This window comes from Taurulus bubalis (genome assembly GCF_910589615.1).
Source record: "Taurulus bubalis genome assembly, chromosome: 1".
Taxonomy (NCBI): Eukaryota; Metazoa; Chordata; class Actinopteri; order Perciformes; family Cottidae; genus Taurulus; species Taurulus bubalis.
In genome coordinates this window covers 37,572,230-37,598,073 of record NC_136589.1, presented here as the reverse complement: position 1 = coordinate 37,598,073, position 25,844 = coordinate 37,572,230, and the positions used below count along the sequence as shown (strand labels likewise).

The window sequence follows — 25,844 nt, the reverse complement described above, 5'->3', positions numbered from 1 at the left end:
ACACACACACACACACACACACACACACAGAAAATCAACACACATGTTCTCCCAGCTGTATGACAGCCTGCCCCACTTCAACTGACAAAGACTGCTTTTCTCTTTCCTTACATCAGAGCGATGTATTTATTATGTTGTCTGCATTCATGTGCATTCATGTGTCCTGTATCTTGAAAGTATGAAACGAATGCAAGTGGAGGCCATGGGAATTATTCTCTTACTCTGTTCTCATTCTCTATCCTTCTACATGACGTGAATGCAACGTCACGTCAGTTTTCTTTCAGGCAGCACAGCCAAAGGGAACACAGAAGGTACCTCCCTTTAGTTCTTCATGAGAAGCCGTGAGGAGTTTGACAAGTTCACAGCCGGCGAGGAACGGGCAGGTTAGACACCCGATGTCAGCTCATAAGATCAAGGGGTCAGGGCAAAAAGGGTCTTAAAAAAAAAGTCAAATGGAAAAGGAAAACTAAATACCAACTTAAACTTTAAGAGTTAACAAACTTACTTTATATAAACAAATAAAAAAAACATGAGGGAGACGCACTTTCGTTGAGTAAATATTAATTATCAGACGCGTGAGTACTCACACACTCTTAGAATAACACTGAGGGAAAATATATGCAGCTCTAAAGTTTCAGTCCACCACTTAGTTGCCTATACAGCGGAGAACCACTGGTCTGTATAGTTTCCGCAATGAACACGGCGCTCTCACACCTCTCCTCTGCATCACTTAGTCCAGTGATTTTCAACCACCGTGCCGTGAGAAATCGTCAGGTGTGCCGTGGGAAAATGTCTAATTTCACTTAATTGGTCCCAAAAAATATTATTTAGTTGCCGCAAATAATTTTCCATTGTCGAGCGTCTGAGCCTGCAATATAGTGGCTGGCTTAGTAATGAAATACTCTTCCATGCCAGTAGGTAGTGCAATAATGACCTACCATATATGCTGTATTATGCTACGATGTGACATTTTGTAACTTTTTTACTTGTTGGTTGCCCAAAAAAGGTTGAAAAACACTGACTTAGTCAATACGTCATACAACTACACACATGCTATGTTGTGTTTAACGACTCCATTTATTTTTAGACCAGAGGCGGCAGGATATTGGGTTTCATTAAATGTCCCAGACCCCTTTCTTTTGCCTTTTCCGCCAACCATTCCTCCACCTCTCTCTCTCACACACACACACTCTCAACACACACACACACACACACACACACAGACACACACACTGTCCCAGGGGCAAGGTGGTGGTGTGGTTTCCTGCTTGTGTTGTGACGTGAGGTAGTCCTGCTTTGCTGGTATAGAAAGGCCTCTTTGTGTCTGAGCGTCTCGGCCTTTCCACCGCTGACATTTATTTTCCCCTCCAACCCTCAGCTGACAATTTGGTGTGCTAAGCCGCTGTCGTCATTCTCCATCTTGCTATTTGAGAAAGAAAGAAAGCAAGAAGAGGGAGAAAAAAAAAGACAAAAAGAAAGAGTTTAGGTTTCAGCAGCAGCTGCACCTTTCATTTTCACAACGTTGAGTGTGACGACAGCTCAGGGCGCTTGCAGGCTTGGAGATGGCCTCAAACTGTTGGGGCTGAAGTTTCTTTTCACCAGAATTGTTTGCCGTTTTGTACCAGGCCCCGGCCCACCCAGAGTTATATAGCTTGCGTGTCATTTTTGTTGTTATTTTACATGTATTGCAAGGCCTTCAAGTCAGAGACCGCAAGGCAATTTCCATACCCACTCGACAAGGAAAACATTTAGCATGTAACGGACAAATTTGAATCATCAGCCAGTTTACACAACACGCGACAGCCCGCTGAGTCGAGAAATCTGTCAGTTGAGTCCGGTTGCTCCATTACACATCAATGGCCCCATGCCATTGGCCCTCCTCCCTCACCTCCCAAATCATCTGATGTGGTTGTTTGGGGCCCAGAAAAGAAGCAGTGGTGTCAACAGCAATACTGGTGTTTCTGTTGCAGTTCAGAAAAGACTACTTTTTTTCTGTCACAAACATGGTCGATACCCAACGGGTTTCTTCCACAGAGCATGCAGCACTGCCAAGAAAAACGACCACAAGATCATTAGCCCACTCTGCCAGACGTCCAGCTTTTTTGTTTTCTCACAGTGATTTGCTGCTATGCATCCAACGAGTTTCCTTCAGTGACTCTGGCTCTCTGTCTCCCTCTTCAGGAACAGCCGCTTGATCTCTCCGGAGACCATGAACAGACATTTCTATCACACCTTTCACCTCTCAGTTCAAACATGTATGTGTTTACCTTTCCCCATATTGTCTTTTTCTTCTGATTCACGATTCCTTTCGTAGGCTTCTGGGCTAAGGAGCTCCTCCGTGTTTTATTTGAACCTGTGCTTTTAAATTAGCTCAACCATAGAGCTGCCAGAAATAGGAATATAGAGCAGCTCTTCAGAAGTCCTCGGTGAGAAAGGCTTTCGCTTACTTTGACTTAGAGCACCAGTCAAACCTCAAACAATGAAAATAAATAATCAAAAACATATAGAAACATTGCTTTTTTTATTCGTTTGATGTATTCAATCGTGAGGAATGTTGTCCGCATCTGTCCACAAAAATCTGACGTTTTTGTTGATTATTTATTTACAAAATGTCTCTATTCTGTTATTTATCAATACACAGACTTTTCCACCATGTTTTGGCCATTTTGTGCAAACTGTGCATTAAAAGGGTGGTGGGCGGACAGCAATGGTCATTAGAAACACTGTAAATGAGAAACACTGTAAAACGTCTGTGTCAAATTATGAGAGAAGTATTAGGGGAAAAATACAACATTAAATTGCTCTAGGCACTAATTTAAGGTATTTGCTTTGCACTTAATACGAGAACATACAATAAGCTCTTTCGTAGGTCTTTTGTTGTCAAGATAATAAAGTCAGACCCAATGAGAGTTTTAACTTGTACTGCCTGTGTCTCCCTCAGTGAGTGATGGATCGCCCTTTCACGGAATGAGCCCCTAAACTCGTTTGGCGGTGAATACAACTATATTTACCAGCAGGCACTCACAGGAAAATAATGTCTTTGTCAGAGTGACATTAAAAGGAATTTTTACACTCCATCACCCTTCCAGTTTACTATCAAGTGGCACGGCTTTGAACAGGATGGTAAATAGCAACCCACATACCTCCCTCGGCTTTTCTCCGGACCATTTTTAATCATCGTTGTTACATTTTCTATTCAGAAGATTGATTTCCTGTGGGAGCAACACGTTCAGCCAGGTGGAATTATTAATCAACCGTTTGTGTTATTATATTGAGAGGGAGGTGAATAGGTTTATGAGATCTTAAAAGTCAATTGGATAAAACACAACACCAAATTTGGAGGTGTTTACTGGAAGACAGATAAGCACTTTTAAAGAGCAACATTAACTATTGTCTTCTGCTTGCATAAAGAGCTGCTGCCTAAATAACTGCGAGACAACAGGTGGGATGCCACAGTTAGAAGGAAGCCCACAGAAACAGGTACGGTGCTATCTGTCTGTCAGGACCTGGGACAACCAGACAACACGTGTGGGCAGGTAGAGGAGGGGCAGCAGGATATGCTGATCATGATCTGTTAGGAATGCTAGTAGTAAGTAAGTAAGTAAGTAAGTAAGATTTATTTGTACAGCGCCTTTTGCAGACCAGGGTCGCAAGGCGCTTTATAATTACAACAAAACAATACACAGTTAAGAAGTACATACACATTTAACTAAAAAAAAGGCCAAGACAACTAAATGACAATCATAACAGCTCCAAGGCAATTAAGCAAAAGCCTGAACAAATAAATAGGTCTTAAGTTTCCGTTTGAAGGAGTCAACAGACTCCATCGAACGCAGAGAGAGTGGAAGATCGTTCCATGTGATCTACATCAGAGGGCAATGACCTCTCACTTCAATTCATTGCACTGCCCAGAAAGAAGGAAAACGCACCGTTAGTCTCTACAAACGAAATTAAAGAATGTTTTTACATTAATATTGGGTGAAACGTCTGCATGTAAAGTGAAAATAGTTGCTCGGATTGATGAAACTATAATGATCAACCGACCCTACATTTAACTATCAGCTCATTGTTTTTGTCAAAAAATATTCTGTTCAGGGTTTAATGCACCACTTATACACAGGAAAATGATATCTTCTGCATATATCTTAGCTTATCCAACACTCTTCATATTGCATAAGCAGCCTATATCTAATGCATCTTCCCTTATATATATTCTACATTTCACTGTTCATCCTGTATATACTCAGTACATTACTCACATCTGCTTGGATACTAAACTGCATTTTGTTGTCTCAGTACCTGTACTTCCTAAATCGTAAGTAATACATTCTGTAAATTGTTTTATTTATTATTAGAAAAATGCATTGTTACTCATGCAACGTTTAATTAAATACACCATATGGCCGAAACTCCAATTGCAAAACATTCATTCCAAAACCGAGGCCATTGAGGGAACCTTCACTCTTCTGCAAAGCTTCCCACGAGCTTTAAAAACTTGATTGCAGAGAAATTCTCCCATTCAGCCGCAAGAGAATTACTAAGGTCAGACGCAGATGTTGGGCACACGGTCTGTGTTCAAATTCATGCCAAAGGTGCTGGACGGGGTTAGAGTCAGGAATCCGTGCAGGCTTGTCAAGTTATTCCACACCAAACTTAGACAAACAAGGAGACACTGTCACGGTACCAAAGCCTTCCACAAAACACCTTTAATTCACTGTTTAAAATGTTACAATGTATTTCCCTGAAATGGATCTTTAGAAGGGGCGGAGCCCAAACCAAGTACGTAGAAGTATGTGCACACACATTTCAGACCTACATTGTAAATGCTGTAGAAACTATTAGAATAGCCTCAAGCATTGTTAAGATAGTGACCTTAATCATGTTCAGAAAAAGTAAGTAGAACTTTGAGTAAAAGTCCCAAATGTATCACTTAAGATGGTGCATTTATGAAAGGAGATCAATATGGATTTCAACATACAAACTCCAGTGTAGAAGAACACTCCAAGGAGCAACACTCACCGGTTACTTAGACCCTCTTTCACCACGATGCATCATTATCATTGTATGTTCGGCTGTGGAAAAATGACACCATCAGTGCTAAAACTGGTTCATTCATTGTGTTGCTTTCTATTTGTTTATTTTTACAAGGCTGAGTCCCATTTGTTTTGCAGTGTGCTTAATGTAATAACAGCACAAAGGGGAGCGCTTTACCGAAGAGAGAAAGAGCTGAATCTTTAATGAACGGCAAGAGACTACAAACAGAAAATAGTGTAGCCATAGAATGAAAACCCTCTACAACCCTCTACTTTCAAACATTTTTAAAAGAAGCCATTGATGGAGGAGGTACAAAAAGAAAGAAATCCTAAGCCCAGCAAATGAATAAAGTGTGCCTCAAGTGAGAATTCACTTTTGGGTTTTATTTATGTATATACAAATATAGCCTTAAAGGCAGGGCTCACGTCGACAGCATGTCAGCCCCTAATGGTAATGCAGCATCACAATCATTTTTTAATAACATTTGTAACAATGTATTAAATGACAATGAGAAAGGCGTTGCTCATAGTGATACAGGGAAGTGTGGTGAGTTTCAGCTCATTGTTTAGCTGTCGGGCCTGCAACTTTTCGGTTTTGGTTCAGTCTCACCTTGTCATTATGTCAATTTGGACTGCAGCAGGCAGAGAGCTCTAAAACCTGTAATGCACGCTATCTGCTCGACATCAGACAGAACAGTCTGGTGAACATAGTGGTGCAGCTAGAGAGACAGATATTTTCCTCAGGAGTTGGTCGAGACAGAAAAAAAAGGAGGTCAAAGAGGTGAATATTGGACACATTTGGTCTATTCTCTGGTCACTTTGGTTTAACTATTGTTGATTGTATCCCATCTGAGTTGTAATCACGTGCATTTGGAAAGGGCAAATACATTTAAAAGTCCCTTGACTCATTCCCGTTTGTTCTAAGTTAAGTTTTTGGGTGTTCCTCCTCTCTACTTTTTCTTTTGCCTCAGCCTGCTGCCTCAGCTTTCAGTTTAGTTTGTTGTTGAGTGGCAGCCCACCTGTGGTGATGGAAAGAGAACCAAGTAGGAACATCTATGGGTTATTTTCACGGTCAGGGGTTTAAGAAGGCTGAACGACCAGCTTCCCCTTAAGGTTGTAACAGAGAGTGTTATTCAACAGCTCAACTACGAACATACAAAGAGAACGTCACAGCACGAATACCAACACTTTCCCTAAGAGGAGACCTTCAATAACGAGTCCCATGGCGCTTTGGAAAATAGGAAAACAAATGTCATGAGCAAATCAAAAGAAAAAAGGAATCCACAGCAGAGAGCAATGAGATGTAAACAGAAGAAATTGATCTGTGATTGAATAGCTGGATATTGGAGATCTATTTCAGTGCGGGGGGAAAGCATTCGACAATCTGATTCGCTAGATAATAAAATCCAGATGGAACTTTTAACATTTACTTATTCTATTCATTGCAACCTTACATAGAAATATTTTTGAATGAAACACAGTAGACATCCATTGTAATCCTCTGTCAAAATCAACCTAATACCGTTTTAGGGACATTCCACACATCATGATAACGCATTTTAGACATGTTTCGCCAGGTTGTTAACATGAAACGGACGAATTAAGGTTTACTGTGTAGGCAACAACACCACCTAGTTATAGGTTGAGAAAGAACCACATGGTTGGGCTTAAAATAAGTACGTAAACTAAGTAAAACATAAGAACAACAGAACTTACATAGTCATCACCAGTATTATATATATATTATATGTTATCAAAATGCTTTCAGAAAAGCGGCAGTATCCACAAAAAGAATCTATACAGGAAAATGTCCAATGGCTACATTGGTAGATGTGTCATAGAGGAGAGCACAAACAGTACACAGAGTACAATGAGTATACATACGTAACATGAGTAATGTGTGTTTGTTGTGTTGCAGACTTAAACCTTTCCAGTGAATCAAACCTCCCACATTCGGACTACTTGCTGTTCCCTGCAGCCTTAATTCAGCTCAACCTGGAACACTGTTCATGTGTTTTTCACAAAACCGTTAAGTCAGTGCTAAATGGACAACAAAGGAGTGTAGACTAGTTATTGTTATTAAGTTCATCATCGTGAAGAACATTGGTGTGGGCAGCTTTTCTGTTCGGGAATGGTGAGTCATGGTTGTTGTTGTCTGTTTTGTTTTTTGTTTCTTTAGCATCTGAAAATCTGTCATGGTGAATGTTGTGTAATTAGGTTTGTCATTTGGTATCATAGGACTGTTTTATTGTACACAGATGCTGACGACACAGTGAAAAAAGCACTAAATAAAAATAAAAAAATTCGCTCAGGTCCCTTGCCGTGACATTTGTGTCAATCCCTGACATTTGAAGTTCAAGCTTTTTTAAATATTCAACACACACACACACGTATATATATATATATATATATATATATATATATATATATATATATATATATATATATATATATATATATATATATATATATATATATATATAATGTATACGTGTGTGTGTATGTGAAGATGCGGGTGACAAATACATATATATATATACACATATATATATACACGTATATATATATACATATATATATATATATACATATATATACATATATATATATATATATATATATATATGTGTGAATATGCGGGTGAATTTAGTTTTTTCAGTCAATTTTGTATCATTTTGATGATGGTTATAATCAGTACGGTCTTATTACGTACTAATAATCAATGTGAGAGTAAAATCCAATGTGAAATGGTCCTTTAGTCATTTCTGCTTCTATTTTCAACAATACTGCAGACGACTGATTTAATTTGTATAATTACGCTCTGCGATAGCAACATTACTATTTGCAGCATAATGCATGATTGGCAAAATTTGTTTCAGTTTTAAATGGTTCCATTATTCCTTCCGTTCAAAAGTTCAAAGTAAACTTACCACAAAAATTATTTCACATAACCCTGAGACATGATCAAATCATCACTACTGCTCACAGTGTTTAGCCAATCCAAACGAATCATGGCCTCTGTTTTATTGTTCAAGGTTCAAACTTTAGTGAAGATTGTTCCGAACAACCAGAACAGACAGGTATTAGAATCACACGGTCAGAATAAGTGTAGATACAAGAGAATACTTAATGTGAAGCAGACCACTAAATATTATTGATGCCCTCAGTCCTAATGGATGTACATTACTGTGGAATAAATGCAGCAAAATTTACATACATTAAAAAGCAACAATTAGACATTAGCATTGCATGTTGAGACACGTTTTACATAAGCACTCAGATAAAATGAATGGCTTTGCAGTGCACTTCGTTGCATCTATTTAATTTTTAATTTGCAGATGGAACTTAGGGACCTTGCTTTTTATAATTATAGATGGAGGTCTTATCACGTCCTGCTATAGTAGAGAAACTCATTTTTATGGAATTAAAATGTCACGGTGCATTTTGTTTTTTTAAAGTTACAATTTACATATAATCCAGCCTGGTTTCCTAAAAAACAACTTTCCCATACAATCAATCTGCGCTCATTTACGTTGCAAGGGAACGTATTTTCAAAGACATAATAAATACATTTAATCAAAGACTGTGAATGTTTTTGTAGGTAAGACACAGGATGTATACACAGGAAAACAGTGTTCATGTCCTGTGTTCAAACAAAATGAACATACTCTAACCCAAAACATGATATTTTATTTAATCTAACCAGTGGAGGGAGGGAGGGTATATGGGAATGCGTCAAACCAAAACTGGAGAGATAAAGGTTTGTCCACTCGAGCTAAAGTCGGATCTCAATTAACAAGAGCCAGTTTTTGTTAACTATTCATGTCTACTTTTTCAAGACACTTTAAGGTAATGCAATTGGAGTTTTGATTACAGCAAGTCCCTTTGGCATCTTAAATTCAAATAAGAATTGCATTAGCAGATTTTCTATGAAGTCCTGTTTTCTAAAGTGGGATGGAAAAAAAGGACAGCACTGAGCTGGTATGGTTTCAGTGGATGCATGAACAATGATAGGCTTTATTTCCATTTTCCATCTCACAACAGGGAGTACGGGTCACCTCCCCCATTTAGAATTGAGTTGGCCCGACAAGATCATACAAAGGTGCTTCACAAAGATGTGACAACTGATTCCAATAAACAACACCTGGATGTACCGGGTGAAAGTGCATGTCTCTGCCTGTGTATGAGGAAGGCGTGAATGTTTGTGTGTGGGACACAAAAGAAAGGTAAACACTGTCCATGCTTCATCGGTTATAACTGCTGCTTCCACCAACTCCCACTCATCACATTTGACAGCAGAAACAAAAAACCTCCTTGTATTTTTCAGACGGCACCTCCATAATCGACCCCACTTGAGACAGACAACAGCGAGGTATTTCAACTTAAACTTTATTACGTCATCATATCACATACATACAATTTGCTCTCTGCATTTAACCCATCCATAGCAATTTAGGAGCAGAGGGCTGATAAGAAGCGCATGGGGAGTAACTGGGGGTTCAGTGTCTGGCTCAAGGAAACTTTGCAATGCGAACCATGGGGAGACCAGGGATCGAACCGCCTACCTTGTAGTTGCAGGACGACCACTCATCCCCATGAGTTTCAACCGCCATGTTTGATAAATTAGCCACACAATATTGGGAATGCATACAAAATAAACACAACTGATGTTGCTTTTAGTGTTTAAGTTGTTTGGGTTGAACATTGAAAGGAGGAAAGATACTCTATTGTGCAGATTCACAATACAACAAATGAACAATATCCAATGTCAGTTAAATTATTTAAAGGAATAGTATGACATTTAATTCAGCATTCACAATGAGACAACTGAAAATGGTTTTGAAGGTTACAAAGTTAATTTAAAGGATTAAAAAAATGTGAACTGAAAATAAAAACATCAAATGAATTCAATGTGGCTGGAAATGCATTAAACGCCAGACTTTCTGTATTGTTAATTGCTAAGTGAGATATTAAAAAAAGCTTTATAACAACTTGCGATTTGACATGGACACTATTTACAAGTTACAAATTCTTAATCATAACAACTTCAACATGATTCATATTACCTATATATGAATCATATATGCATATATACATATATACATACATATATATATATATATATATATATATATATATATATATATATATATATATATATATATATATGTGTGTATATATATATGTATATATGTATATGTATATATATATATGTATATATGTTTCATAAAGAACAACAGCCAGTTTAAACACATCCGATATGTGTTACTTTTTTAGAGGTGCTTTTTAAAATATTTTTACAACGTCAGGTTAGCTGTTTCCCCCTGCTTCCCGTCTTTATGCGAAGCTACACAAATCACGTCCTGGCTCTCGCTTAGCGTTCGGACATGAGAGCAGTCACAATCCTCTCGGTTAACTCTCCGCTCAAATTATTCCTTTAAGAAATGATCCAGTGTTTGCTGCTTCCCAGAATGGCAGATAGAGGAAAAATCTCCTGAATGTTCTCTTTTTCTCCAGTGATAGGAACAAATACAAAAATAAACATATACATATGGCATCTGTTCTTGTGTGATAATTGTCCATTGTCATTTCCAAAATACCATATTCTCATGTTTCTTAAAATACATAATGTAATCAGCTGCCCAACAGATGATTAGTGTATACCAAAACTGCAGACCTTGTCAGCCAGGATTTGACAGGGTTTATAGTATTAGGACTCATGCCGGCAGCTTTCAGGCAAAAGTTCCCTCTCGTCATCAGACGTGTGCGGCTGTCCTCTGTTATTTGGCTGTGGTGTTTGGCAGCATGATGGATTATTTAAAGTGTCAGCACTGCCTGGCCTTGGCTGTCAAACATGTGACATATTGTGCCAGACACTGTTAGTGTCCATCTGTATTATGAATCTCTGCTTCCCCACATTCAATCTTGAATTAGTAGTATTCATTAACATAACAAAAATACGTCTGCCAAACAAAGTCTGTCATTTTGCAATCAGCAAATTGTTTGTTTGTAATGTCTTCTTGCATTATTTGCGCTGGATACAAAAAGTAATCTCCTTCTTGCTATTTGTAATAGTCAGATTCAATTTGTTGCATTGTTATTGTTGCCTTCCTCCGCAGCAACGAACTTGATCTCAGCGTTGGCAGTCCTGGAAGCCATGCTGCTATCTCTGACCTTGTGCTTGAACAGAAACGGGAAGGTCTTCCTGAAGGACTTTTGAAAGGTGGCGCCCATGAATCCGTAAACTATGGGGTTGACCGATGAGTTGGCGTAAGACATGCAGTTGGCCCATGTCTTTATCTTATATGTGGCGTAGTTGATCTGGTAGTTAGGATAGAAAGACTGGAAGAGGATGAAGATCTGGATGGGACCCCAGCAAATGGCAAAGAGAAGGACGATTACCACCACCATCTTGGAGACTTTGCTCCTGATACTGATCGTTCTCTCAGACAGCAGGTTGACCTGAGGAGGAGAAGATGAGAGGGGAAGAATTGTGCATTCACACAGTAGGCCAAGTGAATTGTCACCTTTTGTTGCTTGCATAAAGTGGACCACTGGACTGTTTTTTTGCAAGCTGTGTTTATTAACATCTAATGAACACCTGTCCAAACGTTAGCGATTAACTAGCGCGGCACCAACTGGACGGATAAAGGATTACGCCAAAAAAAGTGGCTCATTTGGCAGATACAACTCGAGGCAAGCAAACATCGGGCAAATGCATGTGACAAGTGTATATTGACACACCGTCACTGACGAGTCCAAACCTGACACTTGAGGGGTACATGGTTTTTTTAAACCTAATTCACTAAAACAAAAGTCTGCTGCAACTGAAAACTATTTGAGTTGGGAGCATGGACCAGCTATTGAAGATGCAGGATGTACAACTAAAACAATAGAGCTATAGTTTTCTCTGGGTTTGTTATTATGAGTGACACACAGAGTTACACACAGTCATTTGATCCATTAAAGCTGCTTTAAAACACATGTTCAAAGACCGCAATTATCAAAGCAAGACAACACACAGCATAAAGGGAAAGGTAGTGTCACCAGAGAAGAAAAGAGAAGACCTTTTCCGACTTTTAATTAGCTGACAATTAGGAGCAAGAGCTTACAGTCAAATCTTTAAGCAAAAAACAAAGCAAAACAAACCTTGTTCATACCTGATAGTTGTTGTCGACTGGCTCCACAGTGGGCTGGCCCACCCGCTTCACCATCAGGGTGTAGCAGAAGGAGATGGTGAGGACAGGCAGCAGGTAGGCAGCAATAAACTGATAGAGGATGAAAGCCCTCTCGTGTGTCTTTGAGGGGAATCTCTCCACGCAGTACTGCCTCGGGCCGTACCAGTAACCCTCCTCGATACGCTGGTACATTAAAATTGGTGTAGACAGAATGAAGGAGCCTGGGAAGCACACAGGCTGTGTTAGTTCATCATGCAAGCTATTTCCCTTACAAACTTTATATTCAAGTGGTCCGTATTATTCATTAACTGTGTGATGAATTCATAAGTAAAACAAAGATTGAATGTACTTAGAGGAAATGGTGGGAGAGTAACTTTCATGAAATGAGCAGGATGTACCGATCCAAATGCAGATGCTGACAATCATGGCGACTCTTGGGGTGCGGTGGCGGAGAGATTTCAGAGGGTAGACTGTGACGTAACAGCGGTCCCCACTCATAGCTGTCAGAGTGATGCAGGTGGCTTGGACTGTCACCTGGCAGCAATACAGCAAAACACACATGATTTATATTATTATTATTATTATTATTATTATTATTATTATTATTATTATTATTATTATTATATATGTTCTGCCAACCCCACCTTCCGACCCTGCCAATAAATTAAACCTGTATCCTATTAAGTTGCTATAGCAAATATATTTGGAGGATAGGGAAAATAGGGAAAACTCATGTCTGCAAAACTTCCACTGACAACACATTTAGTTTGTTTTTCCAATATCCACCAGCATGTCCAAACTATGTTATGTTTAGGCCCTCACAGGGATTACGTTTAGTTCAAGATTGTCAATGTTTTCTTAACATTTTGTTGCTTAAACCTTACCTCACCCCAGACTCCGGATGTGAATCACAGGCTCCAATGCAGGCAACATTTAAGTTTCCCTCAATTGTCAGATTAAAAAATAAATATATAAATAGGATTATGTGTTCATGCTGCAGTGAAAGCCCAACATATCCTAATGAAGCATGTTTTAGAAAAGCAATGTTTACATTTATCTGGGTCCTAAATACTCCAGAGATCCAATTAAAACACAGACAACAATGGTTACTTCATTTGGCAATGTCCCATTAGCATACCAGCCTTTACAAAAGACAAGGAGAAATTGCTGTCCCTTGATTCCAAGACCCTTACTATTCAGCTCGTATGCTATGGATAAATAACATAACCAACCCCCGTTCTAAGGAGGGGAGATTCTGTTTTGGACAGAAACATTTACTTGAATTTTACAGCAGTTTTTCACTGTATTTACCTTCCATGTGTTATAAATAAAGCTGCTTGAAAAAGAAAGAACAAATTCTCTGCGTTTGTCTTTTCCTAAGGTTAAGAATTCTCCACACCTTTCCAAATATTTCTGCCTCATAATGTCAATGTCAATCCTGCCCCTTTCCCAAAACCGCCTCTCTTTCCCTCCCTTTGGCCACATTCTCACTTCCCCAGCATGCATTGTCATTTTACATCTATCCACCAGATCCCCATAGACTGTCCCACCTGTTCCAGTCACCTGATGCCTCTCATTCACCTGTTTCCACTTTCTCTCTTTAGCCCGTCAGTATATAACCGGCACCGGCCTACAAGAAGTAGGCCGGTGTTGCTTTCACCGGTCTACTTCCAGATGGCTTTCCAGCCATCTGGACCTGAAACTGATCTGTTCCTGACTATTTCTTTTGACTAATTCCCTTCATCCTATCTGCATGCCTGGTGTACATTGGTCTGCATTTGAGTGCCATGTATATTTGTCATTCAAAGTCCAAGGAATAGTTGTAACAAGACAACGCACTTACTCTAAAGTGGGTACACTGTCCATGAATTTTCAAAAAAATAAATGCAGCACTCTCTGTGGATAACCGTGTGGATTTATCCACAGACTTTGACAAACTCTGGGTGTTTAAGAAAGAAAAAAAACTAATGTTGCAAATGTAAAGTATGAAGGATGTTAAATGTCAGTGATTATTTCCAGCAATACAAAGATGTTTTTACAAGATATGCTTGAGATAGGATTGTGCACCAACGACAAGATGAAGCTGTTTTCTCATAGAGCCGATCGTAAACTTCTGATTAGTTTGGGGGGGCCTAATTAAAACATAAGTTGGCCTAATATGCATTCATCCTTGTATTCAATCACCTCTCATTAACAAGCAAAAAGGGAAGTTACAACTCTGAGGTTTCGCTATTGAGCTCTTTTTAAACGAAAGAGGGAGGGAAGATCAGCATACGGAGGGATGGGAAGCAGAGCGGAGGCTTCATTTGCAATACGTATTTTCAATTAGCATATGAACAAATCATTCAATACAAATGTTAATGAGGCTCAATGGTACTTGATTAAACTAAAAGCAGGCACATCACAATGTTAATTTCAGGCTTAATGTGGAATTCCTGTTGCAACAACAATGTGTAGGTACTCGCAAAATATGACTCGCACAGAATCCACAGTCTCTAAATTTCATGTAACATCACCGGCTGCTACAAAATAATTTTAGTAGAGTATGTTCTATTGAAAGCCCCCTTGACTAAAGTCTCTATTGAGGCTGTCCTTTCATGCACATCTGTACATTGATTTTCAGTATAGAGCAGGATGAAACCGAAAACAAGCACGTCCTTTCATCCTCTTCCCTTCAAATATACTGACCTCTGAGGGTCTGTGTTATATGTAGGCAAGCCTGTCCATATTGCTTTGAAATGTGTGCAGCAGCAGTGACAAATGAGGGGTCAGAAGTTCTCTTTTCTAAATAGTCCTCTTACTCAATGTATCTGCCTCTCTGCCTTTCTCTCTCCCGCTCTTATGTGCGACTGTGATGCCAGCACCCATTACCCTGAAGGAATCCCTAAGGGATTTGATGAGAGAATCAGAAAGGGGTCATGAGGAGTTCAATGTTGGGGCTTCTGAGGAAGCGAGTATCATAATCCCTCAACACACTACCCTGTTATCTTCGATGCATTATGTCTATTCAGATGAATGGATTTAGACATTGCAAAGAGAATACATTTAGATCTTCTATATTCCTTTTCATTTCCTTTAAAGTTGTGGGAAATAAATCCTTTTTGATGTTGCTTTGTTAGTGGCCCTGGTCACTGGTATTCATGTCTTGGTTAGTGTTTTACATCGTATCCGTTGTCTTCAATGTTAGAAAAGACCAATTCTAATAGAAAACCAACCTATTTTTAGGCCTTTTCCTCAAAAATTGCATAGCCACACTATTGAATACTTTTGGTTATAATAAAAGGTACACATGTGAGATGTTGTTCAGATGTGTAAATATCACTCTATATGTTACTGGTTAAGAGTAAATGAAGATGACACAGAAAAAAATGAAAAGGTTTCAGGTCCGCCTAGAAAAAAAGCACTTTCAGGATGATTATTTCTTTGAAATGATGCAGCTGTAAGGTCCAACTCTAACCCAAATCATATCACAATATGTGAACATTCTCTCTGCAAAGGTTGACATTGATAAAGTGAAGCAGAACAAAGTTAGAGAGGGTTTAGTAGAGAGGCAATTCAGGCGAGGTGCTTACATTTGCGCACATTTGCGCACATCTGTGACATTTAAATTTGTTCATGCACCAAACCATATATTTCAGTTGTACACCTATAGTGTGCAATACATCCAAATACAGCAATTTTGGGCTTGTTTTCATAAAACAAGCCATGATTTACAGTTTTATATAACAATCCCTTTTATATAACAATATATAAAAAGGGGGGTTTGGTTTTTAAAATGTTAAATATGACTTTATATTTGGGAAACTATCTTATTTGCTTTTGTTTCTAATGTCTGTGATGAATATGTATAAAAACAGCTTGCCTGGTTACGTCCAAAGATAAATAAATGCCCCTTAAGACAATGTATGGGTTTAAGAGGAGTTATTATACATCCTTGAACTAGAACTTGTTTTAATTTGCTTCCATTCTCAAGATAAAAAGATGCAGGCTGCAACTTCATATTCAAGACATGAGAGTGGTACACCTTTATTATATAACTCGCTACAGTAGAGCGAACAACCTCTGTGCAAGATATTTAGATTCACTGCTTTGAAGATACTTTTTTAGAGTAGAATGATTAGAAAAGAACAGGAAAACATAATATAGTCTAGTAGGGCCTCTGCATTTCCATTACTGATATCTGTACCTCAACCCAACATATGTGATACTGTAGAATTGCAAACAAAGAGCAGCCATATGTACTCAAGGTCTAAGGATAGATGAAATGTAAGTGAAAAAATATTAATAGCTCTTGGATCCATTTGTTGTAGATGGAAAATCCTTCAAGGTGAACCAGAAACCAAAATGAAAGGATAGATGCGGTTCTTCACTTTCAAAGGACTACACAGGAACTAATGCAAGTAGCTTCTGTAAATTCTATGAGAAACAATAATTAATATTTAATATAATATTTTATTTTTCTGTTTTGGAGAGAAAAACAAGTCATCACGCATCACTGCAGTACAAAACAGTTCAAAGTTGCTTTCCTCATCCATTAAATCACAGACAGGCAGACTTGTTTCTTGTGAACAACTTGGAATTAATTTAGTTTTTCAAGTAACACCTGTTTCAATAAATGTTTAAGTTGAGATTGGTTAACATTTCTTGCAGAAAAATAAGCAAGAAGAAATAGCAGAGAGCAACATGCAGGGTCAAATCTAACACCATCTGCGGCAGAAGATAAAGTTGCATGACTAAAAGTGAACGCCCCATTAGTCCCCTTGAGAGTCTGCAAACGATATTACACTCGACATGAACATGAAAAACTGTTGATTTTTGATCTAAAATCGGTTTGGAGGATGGTGCTAGAGAACGGACCACTGGCTAAAATCAAAAACAAGTTTCGTCCCACTGGTTTCATGAGAAAATGGGTGTGGAGAGGAGATTTTTGCAGCCACGGGTTGAAAGCTTAATGTTGTTTTGCAGAACATTGACGGATGGCTGGTTTTCACTGGGACTCATGCTTTCTCTCAGTCCTCCTTTTCCCTTGGGATGAAAACAAATTCCATATTCTGTGTCGTTCCAGTGTATAATATTTATCAATTCAAAAATGAATGTATGCTAATTAGTTGTGTCAAGACTTCAGCCAGCTCTGAGTAATCACGCCAAATAGGCTGCTCTGTTTGCCCTGTGATATATGAACTCTCCTGTCAGCTCGGTCTCAGTCACAGGCCGTCAGACACCAACGTTTTGTCACGGCCCTCTGCGTCCGATACCGATGCAGGAGGTATCTCCAACGTAAACCCATCTGTGGGAGCTGCTGGTGACGTAGAGTCAAGAGCAACAATGTCTGAATAGGGAAGATGGTGGGGGGGATGGGTCAAACAAGCATGTACTTTCAATTGGGGGACTACTTTCCCCTTTGAATCCAAAATTCAACATTCACTTATTTTAAGTTATGTAATTACTTTACTTCACTACGTCACTGAAGTTATGTAACAAACTTCGAAATTTTGCTTCTGTTTTCTCAGATCCAGCTCCTGCAGTAACCCGTTTTCCCGCCAATCCCTTCCCCTGACACTTCTGTCATTAGCCTCGCAGTGTATACATCTATCTTTGCCAGAGTTTGCATCCATCCGAGCTATCCCGCCTCTGATCTGCCTGGACCTGTGTCTGTTTTTTGTAATTGTGAACATTAATCTTAACTTGTCTGCCTATGAGTTGTGCTTTTGGGTTCAATCAAAATCAAACTGGGAGTCATATGGTTCCTGCACCCAACGCTGTGCAGGGATGTAAGTTTGATACTATCCTCACTTAGTGGCATTACCACAGTATGCTCAGAGGGTAAACATTTTGTCTGCAAAGACTTTTCATAGACAAATATGTCGTGCTAGACCTGAGAAGTTTTGGTAGGCTTTAGAGGAATAGTTAACATTTTGATCATTTTATTTTGTTTGCTTTCTTGATGAGATTTAGATGAGAAGATTGATACAGTTTATATCTGTCCGATCAATATGACTCTTTCCGAATGTAACTAAATCTGTAGCAGCGCAGCTCGACAACACATCAATTACCACGTTATATCTTGTTTCTGTAAGTGGAAAATCAATTTAGACAGCGAACATTTTGGTGCCAGCAATTAGTTGTACTTATGAAGTAGAAACAGTAGAAGGGCAATCTGTCATGTAATGTTAATCTAACAAAGCCTGACGATGGATGTCAACACAGCAGGCGAAGTTTACTTCATCAGATGTTTCCCTTTTAATGTTTTCGTTCAAATGTGGACATTTTAAACAGGACTAAAACAGTCCAGATTTGTTAGACAAATGAATGTGACTCAGGCAGAAAAAGCGGTCAGTCTTATTATAATCATTAAAAACCTTTTCATGCACATGTAATAATAAAAGGTGGCAGGTCTCCCTTTACAGAAATTGATTAGGAAGTTTAAAGATGCCAGGTTGCTTAATATAAGACACAGAAGATGGATGGATGAAACAAGCTTTTCCAAAAACAGAAGATTCAGTTTCAATAGTACTCATCAAAAGTCATTGTTTTCCCAAAGACAAGCTCACAAGGTCTTAGTCTCCATGTTTAGATGAATAAAGGAAATCAGTCCCTATGTTTTCAATACAAAATGCGTTTAGCCTTTCTGTCTCCCTGCCAGTGTTCTCGGGCCGCCTCTCAGACTGACATCTTCCTTGTTTCTGCTCAAATTAGTCAAGAACATCTTATCAAATTGCTCAAAAGATTGTCTCCTCTTCCGAGCTTTAAAATGAATGAGGTAGACTTTTCATCTCCAAACAAAATTAATTAAATTTACAGCATATTTTAGTCAAACTCAGTTTTCTAAAGGAGCTTCACTTCTTGGTGTCACCCAAGGACAGTGTAGGTCTAGATTTTGTATTTCTTGACACGTTAATTATTAACTAAAGCAATCCCCTACGTCTGTATGTTCCTCAGTGGCCTTGTCTAAATGGTAGCCGAGCATATTTTTAGTCCTCCACAGTTGCATGTATATAAAGTGTAATTACAGTCTAGTCATGAAAGGTGGGTTATTAATGCCTGAGATTGACGCCACACTCTAAGTGTTTAAGTATATTTTAATTAGTTATCCTCTTTGAATAAGCTGCAGCCAACAGGTTGAAATATTTGCTAGGCTTCTCCTTAATGATGCATTCATCCAAACTTTAAGCTGCTTCTTCAACTGAGAACTACACGCTGTGCTATCTTGATTCAACTCTTGTCAGTACGTGGGTTTGAAATTAAGACAAAAACAGGCAAAATGTTCTAAATCCAGTACAGTAAGTATAAAACAGCCATGTGAACATGCAACCCTTATTCATGTCGTCTTGGAGAAGCTTCATTCTCGCTTTTCATTTACAATTTTTTTAAATAAATGCTCACATGCAATAAGCTTTTGTCCAACATGCATACTTTCAGGGAACGACACATAGAGATGTCATCCCTTAAGTTGTGCATTGGTCAACGACAAAGAAGGAGAAAGCGCTGCCCAGGCGGCAACCTCCTGTTCTGGAGCATGAAGCCAATGCACAAGTGCCTTCTTTCTAATGGCCAGAAGGACTCCTCTGGTTGCAAAAATATGTTTAATTGTATGGAAGTCTATGATAAAATCACCCTACCTCTCACTTTATATATTAGTAAACATTGTGAACATGAGTTTATGATCTCAGTCACTCGCTTCAAGTCTTCAATACAGTGTCTCTACGTCACTTCTCCACACTCCAAATAAGGTCACTTCCTTTCACTGGCTGCAAAAACCAAGATGCCACAATCCATAAAACCAAATAGGCGAAGTCTCGATGAATACGTCCATTTCTTATATACATTCTGCCTCAAGGCTCAATATCTTTGCTTAAAGTCTGCTGTAAGGTTGGAGCTGGTTATTCTTGGGTCCGATGTTACATCTAAATGTTTCTTTAAAAGTATGCTACTGCAATTTGTAGAAACATTTTGTTCTCTCTAAACGGCTGCTGCTATTTCATGTTTCCCCTCCTGTGCTTTTTTTTCCCCTTGCTGGAGTTTGCCGGTTGCTTGGACATCCAACTCTCAACTGTGTAAATGGAACATTTTGGAAAATAAATGCAACATTTCAGATTGAAGATTTCTAAACCTTAACTGAAATACTAAAAGGACAAACTGTGACCTCCTTGAATGGATTTGAAAGATGAGTTTTCTATGTCAAGCAGCTGAGTCACGAAATGTCTCAGCTGTTTAGGAAAGGTCCTTAATGTCATTGCTGTAAGAACATATATAGCATCAATGTCTTTGCTTCAGTCCTTTTTTTAGAAAGAACACAAAATAACACTTCTGAACGCACATTTTTGAGGCAGGAAAAAATTAATTATGTGATGTGATAATAAAAAAAAAAATCATGCTTTTTTTTACCTGCTGTAGAAAGGCAACAAATTTGCACATGAAGTTGCCAAAGATCCATCCAGGGAGAGGATAAAGGGTGGCAGTGAAGGGGACGCAGCAGACCAAGAAAATGATGTCGGTGGCAGCCAGGTTTGCTGCACAAATAGAAAACAACATACAGGATGTCAGGTGAGCAGTGTCTAACAGATGTACAGTATCTACAATGGTGTCAAAGGGAAATATCAGATAGATACTTGTATCAGTGGATTACCTGACAAAGGGGGACACGATGCACTGTTAAACTGCAATTACAGTATGTTCAGGCTTAACGACACCACATCAGAGCTAAAACAGTTAATGGATTATTCAGTAGTCTGTCAACAACACAAAATCAATAAACAAGTAATTGTTCAAGCAAATATGCGAAACATGCTCTTGTTCATCTCAAATATATATCAGTTGTTTTTTTGGTCTTCCAAGTCAAATCACAAAATACACAGTTTGTCCTTGTTTTCTGATCTGATGCCCCCATCAACAGGATATGATGTGATAATGGTTACATCATAAAGCATGGACAGAGGAGTGCCATAGTTTGACGAGCTGGGCTACCCAGTGCGTTGATAAGTGACGTCAAGGAGTCTGACAAAGCGTTAATATGTGATGAGTTGGAATGGTCCCGCACTTGTACAGCGCTTTTCTAGTCTTCCGACCACTCAAAGCGCTTTAACACTACATGACATCATTCAGCCATTGATGAGAGGAGCTACCATGCAAGGAGCCACATCAGGATTATCAACCATTCATACACCGTAGGCACAGCTACGGGAACAATTTAGGGTTAAGTGTCTTTGCTCAAGGACACATCGACATGGGCTAGCGGAGCCGGGGATCAAACCGCCGACCCTCTAATTGAGAATCGCGAAATCCACATATCCACATTATGTGTTTGAGTCCAGAAACCAGATCACGGAACCAATCGCCGTCTTGTGAGGAGCGACTGGCGGCTTCAGGCGTGGCCAAGCTGTGCAAAACGACACAGAGAGGCAAATGTTTGTTAAAAACAAGCCGTTTGAAAAGAGGTTAGCGTAGATGCAGCAATTGCATCCGTTATATCAGAACTGGAGAGTTCTTCATTGCCTTTTCCCAATGGAAAAGAGGTTTTTGCTCTTTTCCCGACACTCTTCGACACAAATTTGATAGACATCCAATAACCTGCCAAGCGTTTTTTGGAAAGTGCTTGCTCTTTTCATTGTTTCAAATGACGGCTTCGCAGATGGATCTTTGTAACAAACCATCTGTCTGGTCAAGTTTAGGGAAAATAATTTGTTGCAGCTCAGAATCACATCACAAAGTGAGAAATGAGGGATCGTAAAATGTGACATGAGTTTTAGATTGTTCCCAAAGATCTTTTGTTTCTGTCTCCACCAGTGTTGTCTCTGGCTGTTTTATGTTTGGTGACTCTGAAAAAGCTTTATGGTATGGAAGGTGAATCTGTTGCATATGATGTCAAGTACTAAGCGCCTACTTCAGACTCAGCATGTGTTTACTTGATTGAAGTGCTGTACAGAAACTGTTGATCGCCTGACAACAGATCCTACAGTACACCTACACATAGACATGCAAACACATGCAAACTGCTTATTTAAATCCACCCAGTATCTTCATGTGAATATACACATAAAAAAACATAAATTAATGTTTTGATAGAGCACCAAGTAGTCTTCATCAATCTTGTTTCATTTTCTTTTTGTCATTCTGACAAATATGCCACATACTCGCTGATTTAATCCCGTTATAGTAGCTGAATCATTATGTTGAAAGGGTGCAGATGGGGCTGGCGCTAATCTGATGTTGTTGATTATTAATGATTCAATGCTCTGGCCACGGGACATGACCCAAGATTAAATTCATGACACATACACGGTGCAATATGCAAACAGAGAATTGCTTTTACGGTAAATCACAGAATTGCACCAAGAGACACACTTTTTCTCTGTACATATATCTGTGCCTTTTTATTATGTATTTACTCTATGTGTTTCATTCCTTCCCAAGGTGGGATCAATGCTCTATCAGACGTGCTGTAACTGATTTCAACAACAGAAATCAATCACCCGAGATTCAAGTCAGTGCACTTAAAATCACAGGAGACATGAGACCATGTCTCCTGGGCAAAAATCCTTTGATTTTTCTTATTTTACTTGAAACATCTGAGATGACATCTATCCAACCACATTTTTTTTATATGCATTTTTTTATTTGTATGAAATAATCTGACTGGAAACGCTGAAAAAAAGAAAAGAAAAGAAGAATAAATAATGTGCATTTCCCAAATTTTTCCAAATGAAATGCAGCATTGTCTCCAAAACGCTCTCAGCTGATATTATATTTCTCATATATATTATATTTCTCTCAGCCTATCATATTCAGGACACGTCTGGGTACCTGTATCTCACCCTCATGGTGAGAGTGAAACCTTTTTTTTTATGAAACATGTCATTGACATGGACATTTTTACACTTATGGGCAAACGGAAAGTGAGTTAAATTTCATTCAGCTCCTTTGTATGTTTCTTTTAAACCCACTGTTGGCATGCAAAGAAGCGTTTCTAGATAGATGAAAGAGACTTCCATGAAATATCTATTGGATCTATTTGAAGTTGATGCACTGGGAGTTCATGATAAAGTAAGCATGCTGTGTATAAATGCAGTTTTTGCTCCTCCTCACCAATGTAGAAGTTGGTTGCCGTCCTCATCTGCCTGTGTTTGGAAATGACATATATAACCAGAGAGTTGCCCACCAGTCCGACCAGCATGATGAGGGCGAAGAAGAGGGGGACCAGCCAGGCATCTGTGAGGAAGGGGTGATGATCTTCCTCCTCCTCATCTTCCCCATGTCTTCGCAAAGAGAAGTTTGCCTTGGAGCCATTGATCCAGACCTGCTCGGTGGTGTTCCAGAGCTCCTCAGAGGAATACATTGCGACAGGACGGGAAGGATGATGGGGAGGGAGGTGAAAGAAAGAAAGGCACAGAGGAGAGCGGGTCGAGAGGAGATGGCAATTAGGAGAGAGAATGAGTATGTCAGCCACTGAGTCCTGGGTGCCCTCAGGCTCAGGAAAGGAGAGAATAATGGATCGTGGAAAATAGTGAGAGAGGAGAGGTAAATAAGGGGGAATAGATTAGGCAAGGGAGTTTAGCAAGGTACGAAGAGCTGATGATGGAGAGTGAGAGATGTGTGAGTGCGTCTGAGGAAAAACTGAATTTTGGAAGAAAAGAAATAGAGGAATGAAAGAAAGCAGATTCACAGGGAAAAGTCTGCGTGTGGAAGTATGGAGGAGGCAGAGTAAAAAGAGGCACAGACATGATGGGACACGAACCCCTCAAGTTGCAAAGAGTTGTTCATGTCATTGCAACACAAAGCAGAAACACAATGAGTGAGGAGACAAAGGAATTGAAGGCGATAGAGAGATGAGAAAGTCCTCTTTTCCTCCGATCAAGCTGCCAAATTACCTCCTCAGAGCGCCAAAGCACGCTGTGTTGCTCACGAGGTGCAGAGTACGCTGAAAGGCAGTCAGATGTCCTCTATGAGCTCAGTCATCAAATGCCCAAAGTCAAACAATCCACTGTACTCCCAGCTTCCTTGACTTTGTCTCCACCTTTCTGTTCTGTCCCGTAGTGAGGTTCAGTGTGTTCAGAGTGTGGATTCATGTGTTCATTCATCCGCAGGCGCAGCTGAGTTGACTGTCATTTAGCCTTGACTTTTCTTGAGCAGAGAGCGGAGGGAAGAGGATGCTGACGGCTTTATAGTACGAGCAAAAGCAAGGACATACAGATGCAGTGGGGAGAGGAGGTGCGCAAACACACACACACACACACACACACACACACACACACACACACACACACACACACACACACACACACACACACACACACACACACACACACAGACAGTGAGCAGGATTCTGGGATAAGTAGCTGATGCCAGGGTCTCCTAGCAACGTTATCCCCCAATCCCTATTTTTGTAGCGATTTGCTAAAAGAAACACACTCTCCCTTTATCTTTCTCATCGTGTTCTGCAGGAGTTATGATTGCATAACTCCTGCAGCTAAAGAAAACATACTTTCACACAGAAGGAGGGGAGACCGGAAATAGCAACAGGTTTCATCTCAGCAACATATTTGATACAAAATACAAAAAAAAGCTTTAAAAATAGCAAAGCTATTGAGTCCTCTAAAGAAAATACTCATAATAATACACGTGCAGGGCTATTTCTCAAAGCAAATGAACTATTTCCATAATATGCACACACTATTAGGCCAGCATGTACTGCCAGATGTAAACTGCTGCTTCAAGCCACGGCAACAGATGCTATGAGTTTGCTGTCCCTACAAGCATGCAGAGGGAAGGTGTAGCACTCGAGCCGGCTCGCCACATGCAAAGGCAGGAGTCATCTCATATGTGGGACAACATCACGTCCACCCAGTGAATTAATAATGTGCCTTTAGGCAGGAACTTGCACGAGTAGTGATGGACAGAGGAAGCGTCTCTTCTCTCAGCCTCTCGGTAGGAGACAGAAGGTAAGCAGCTTGACTGACAGCAGCTTCAGGTGCCACAACTCCAGAGATTCAAACGTGGTCTTCTTCAGCGTATGAACCATATCCAGATGCCAGGATGAGATGGGGGCTATCTTCAAGCAGAAACCAGTATAGTCCCCTTGGTAACTGGAGTCTAAGGGTGCTTTCGCACCTTAAAGCAGACACCAGAGAAAAAGCAATAAACACAAGAGGTTCAGTGCTGAGTGACTTGCAGTCAGTTCCTGGAATTGGAGTTGCATACATGGGTTATAGAGTGCTGTAATGATGCAGGGTAACTGTCCACAAACCTTTCAGAACAATGAGTTACCTATCAATTCTTACGACATTACTCCTTTGGATAAACCAAATTCAACACAAAATGGACCAGAACTAAAAGGTGACGTGCAATAGTTTTTTCCAAATGAACCAAACCAAATGTGTAGAAGCACACCAAGAGTTTCAGCAGCTCGGATGTCGCTAGTGTTTGCGAGTAGATGTGCCATGTCAAAAGGGGGCCAAGCCTCCTGCAGTGTGAAACCCTGTTCTGGGCACAGATAAGCGTGTCAGTGGTCCTGTGACTTTGCACACAAGATCCAGTTGCATTAGTAATTCAACATCCTCATTCCTCTCGCAAAGGGCTACTCTACATTTGCATATGGTCATTAAGGCAAGGCAAGGCAAGGCAAGTTTATTTGTATAGT

At 39.6% G+C, this 25,844-nt stretch overlaps 1 protein-coding gene across 1 annotated transcript; it reads right to left on the bottom strand.

Annotated features, from left to right (window-relative positions):
* Positions 1 to 11,114: 11,114 nt before the first annotated feature.
* Positions 11,115 to 23,543, bottom strand: kiss1ra (KISS1 receptor a; the record flags this gene model as incomplete). The annotated part of the gene is made up of 5 exons (XM_079215837.1): positions 11,115 to 11,495; positions 12,194 to 12,432; positions 12,610 to 12,745; positions 20,597 to 20,721; positions 23,294 to 23,543. The coding sequence occupies 5 exons, from the start codon at positions 23,541 to 23,543 to the stop codon at positions 11,115 to 11,117; spliced, it is 1,131 nt and encodes a 376-aa protein (XP_079071963.1).
* Between the last annotated feature and the right edge of the window lie 2,301 nt (positions 23,544 to 25,844).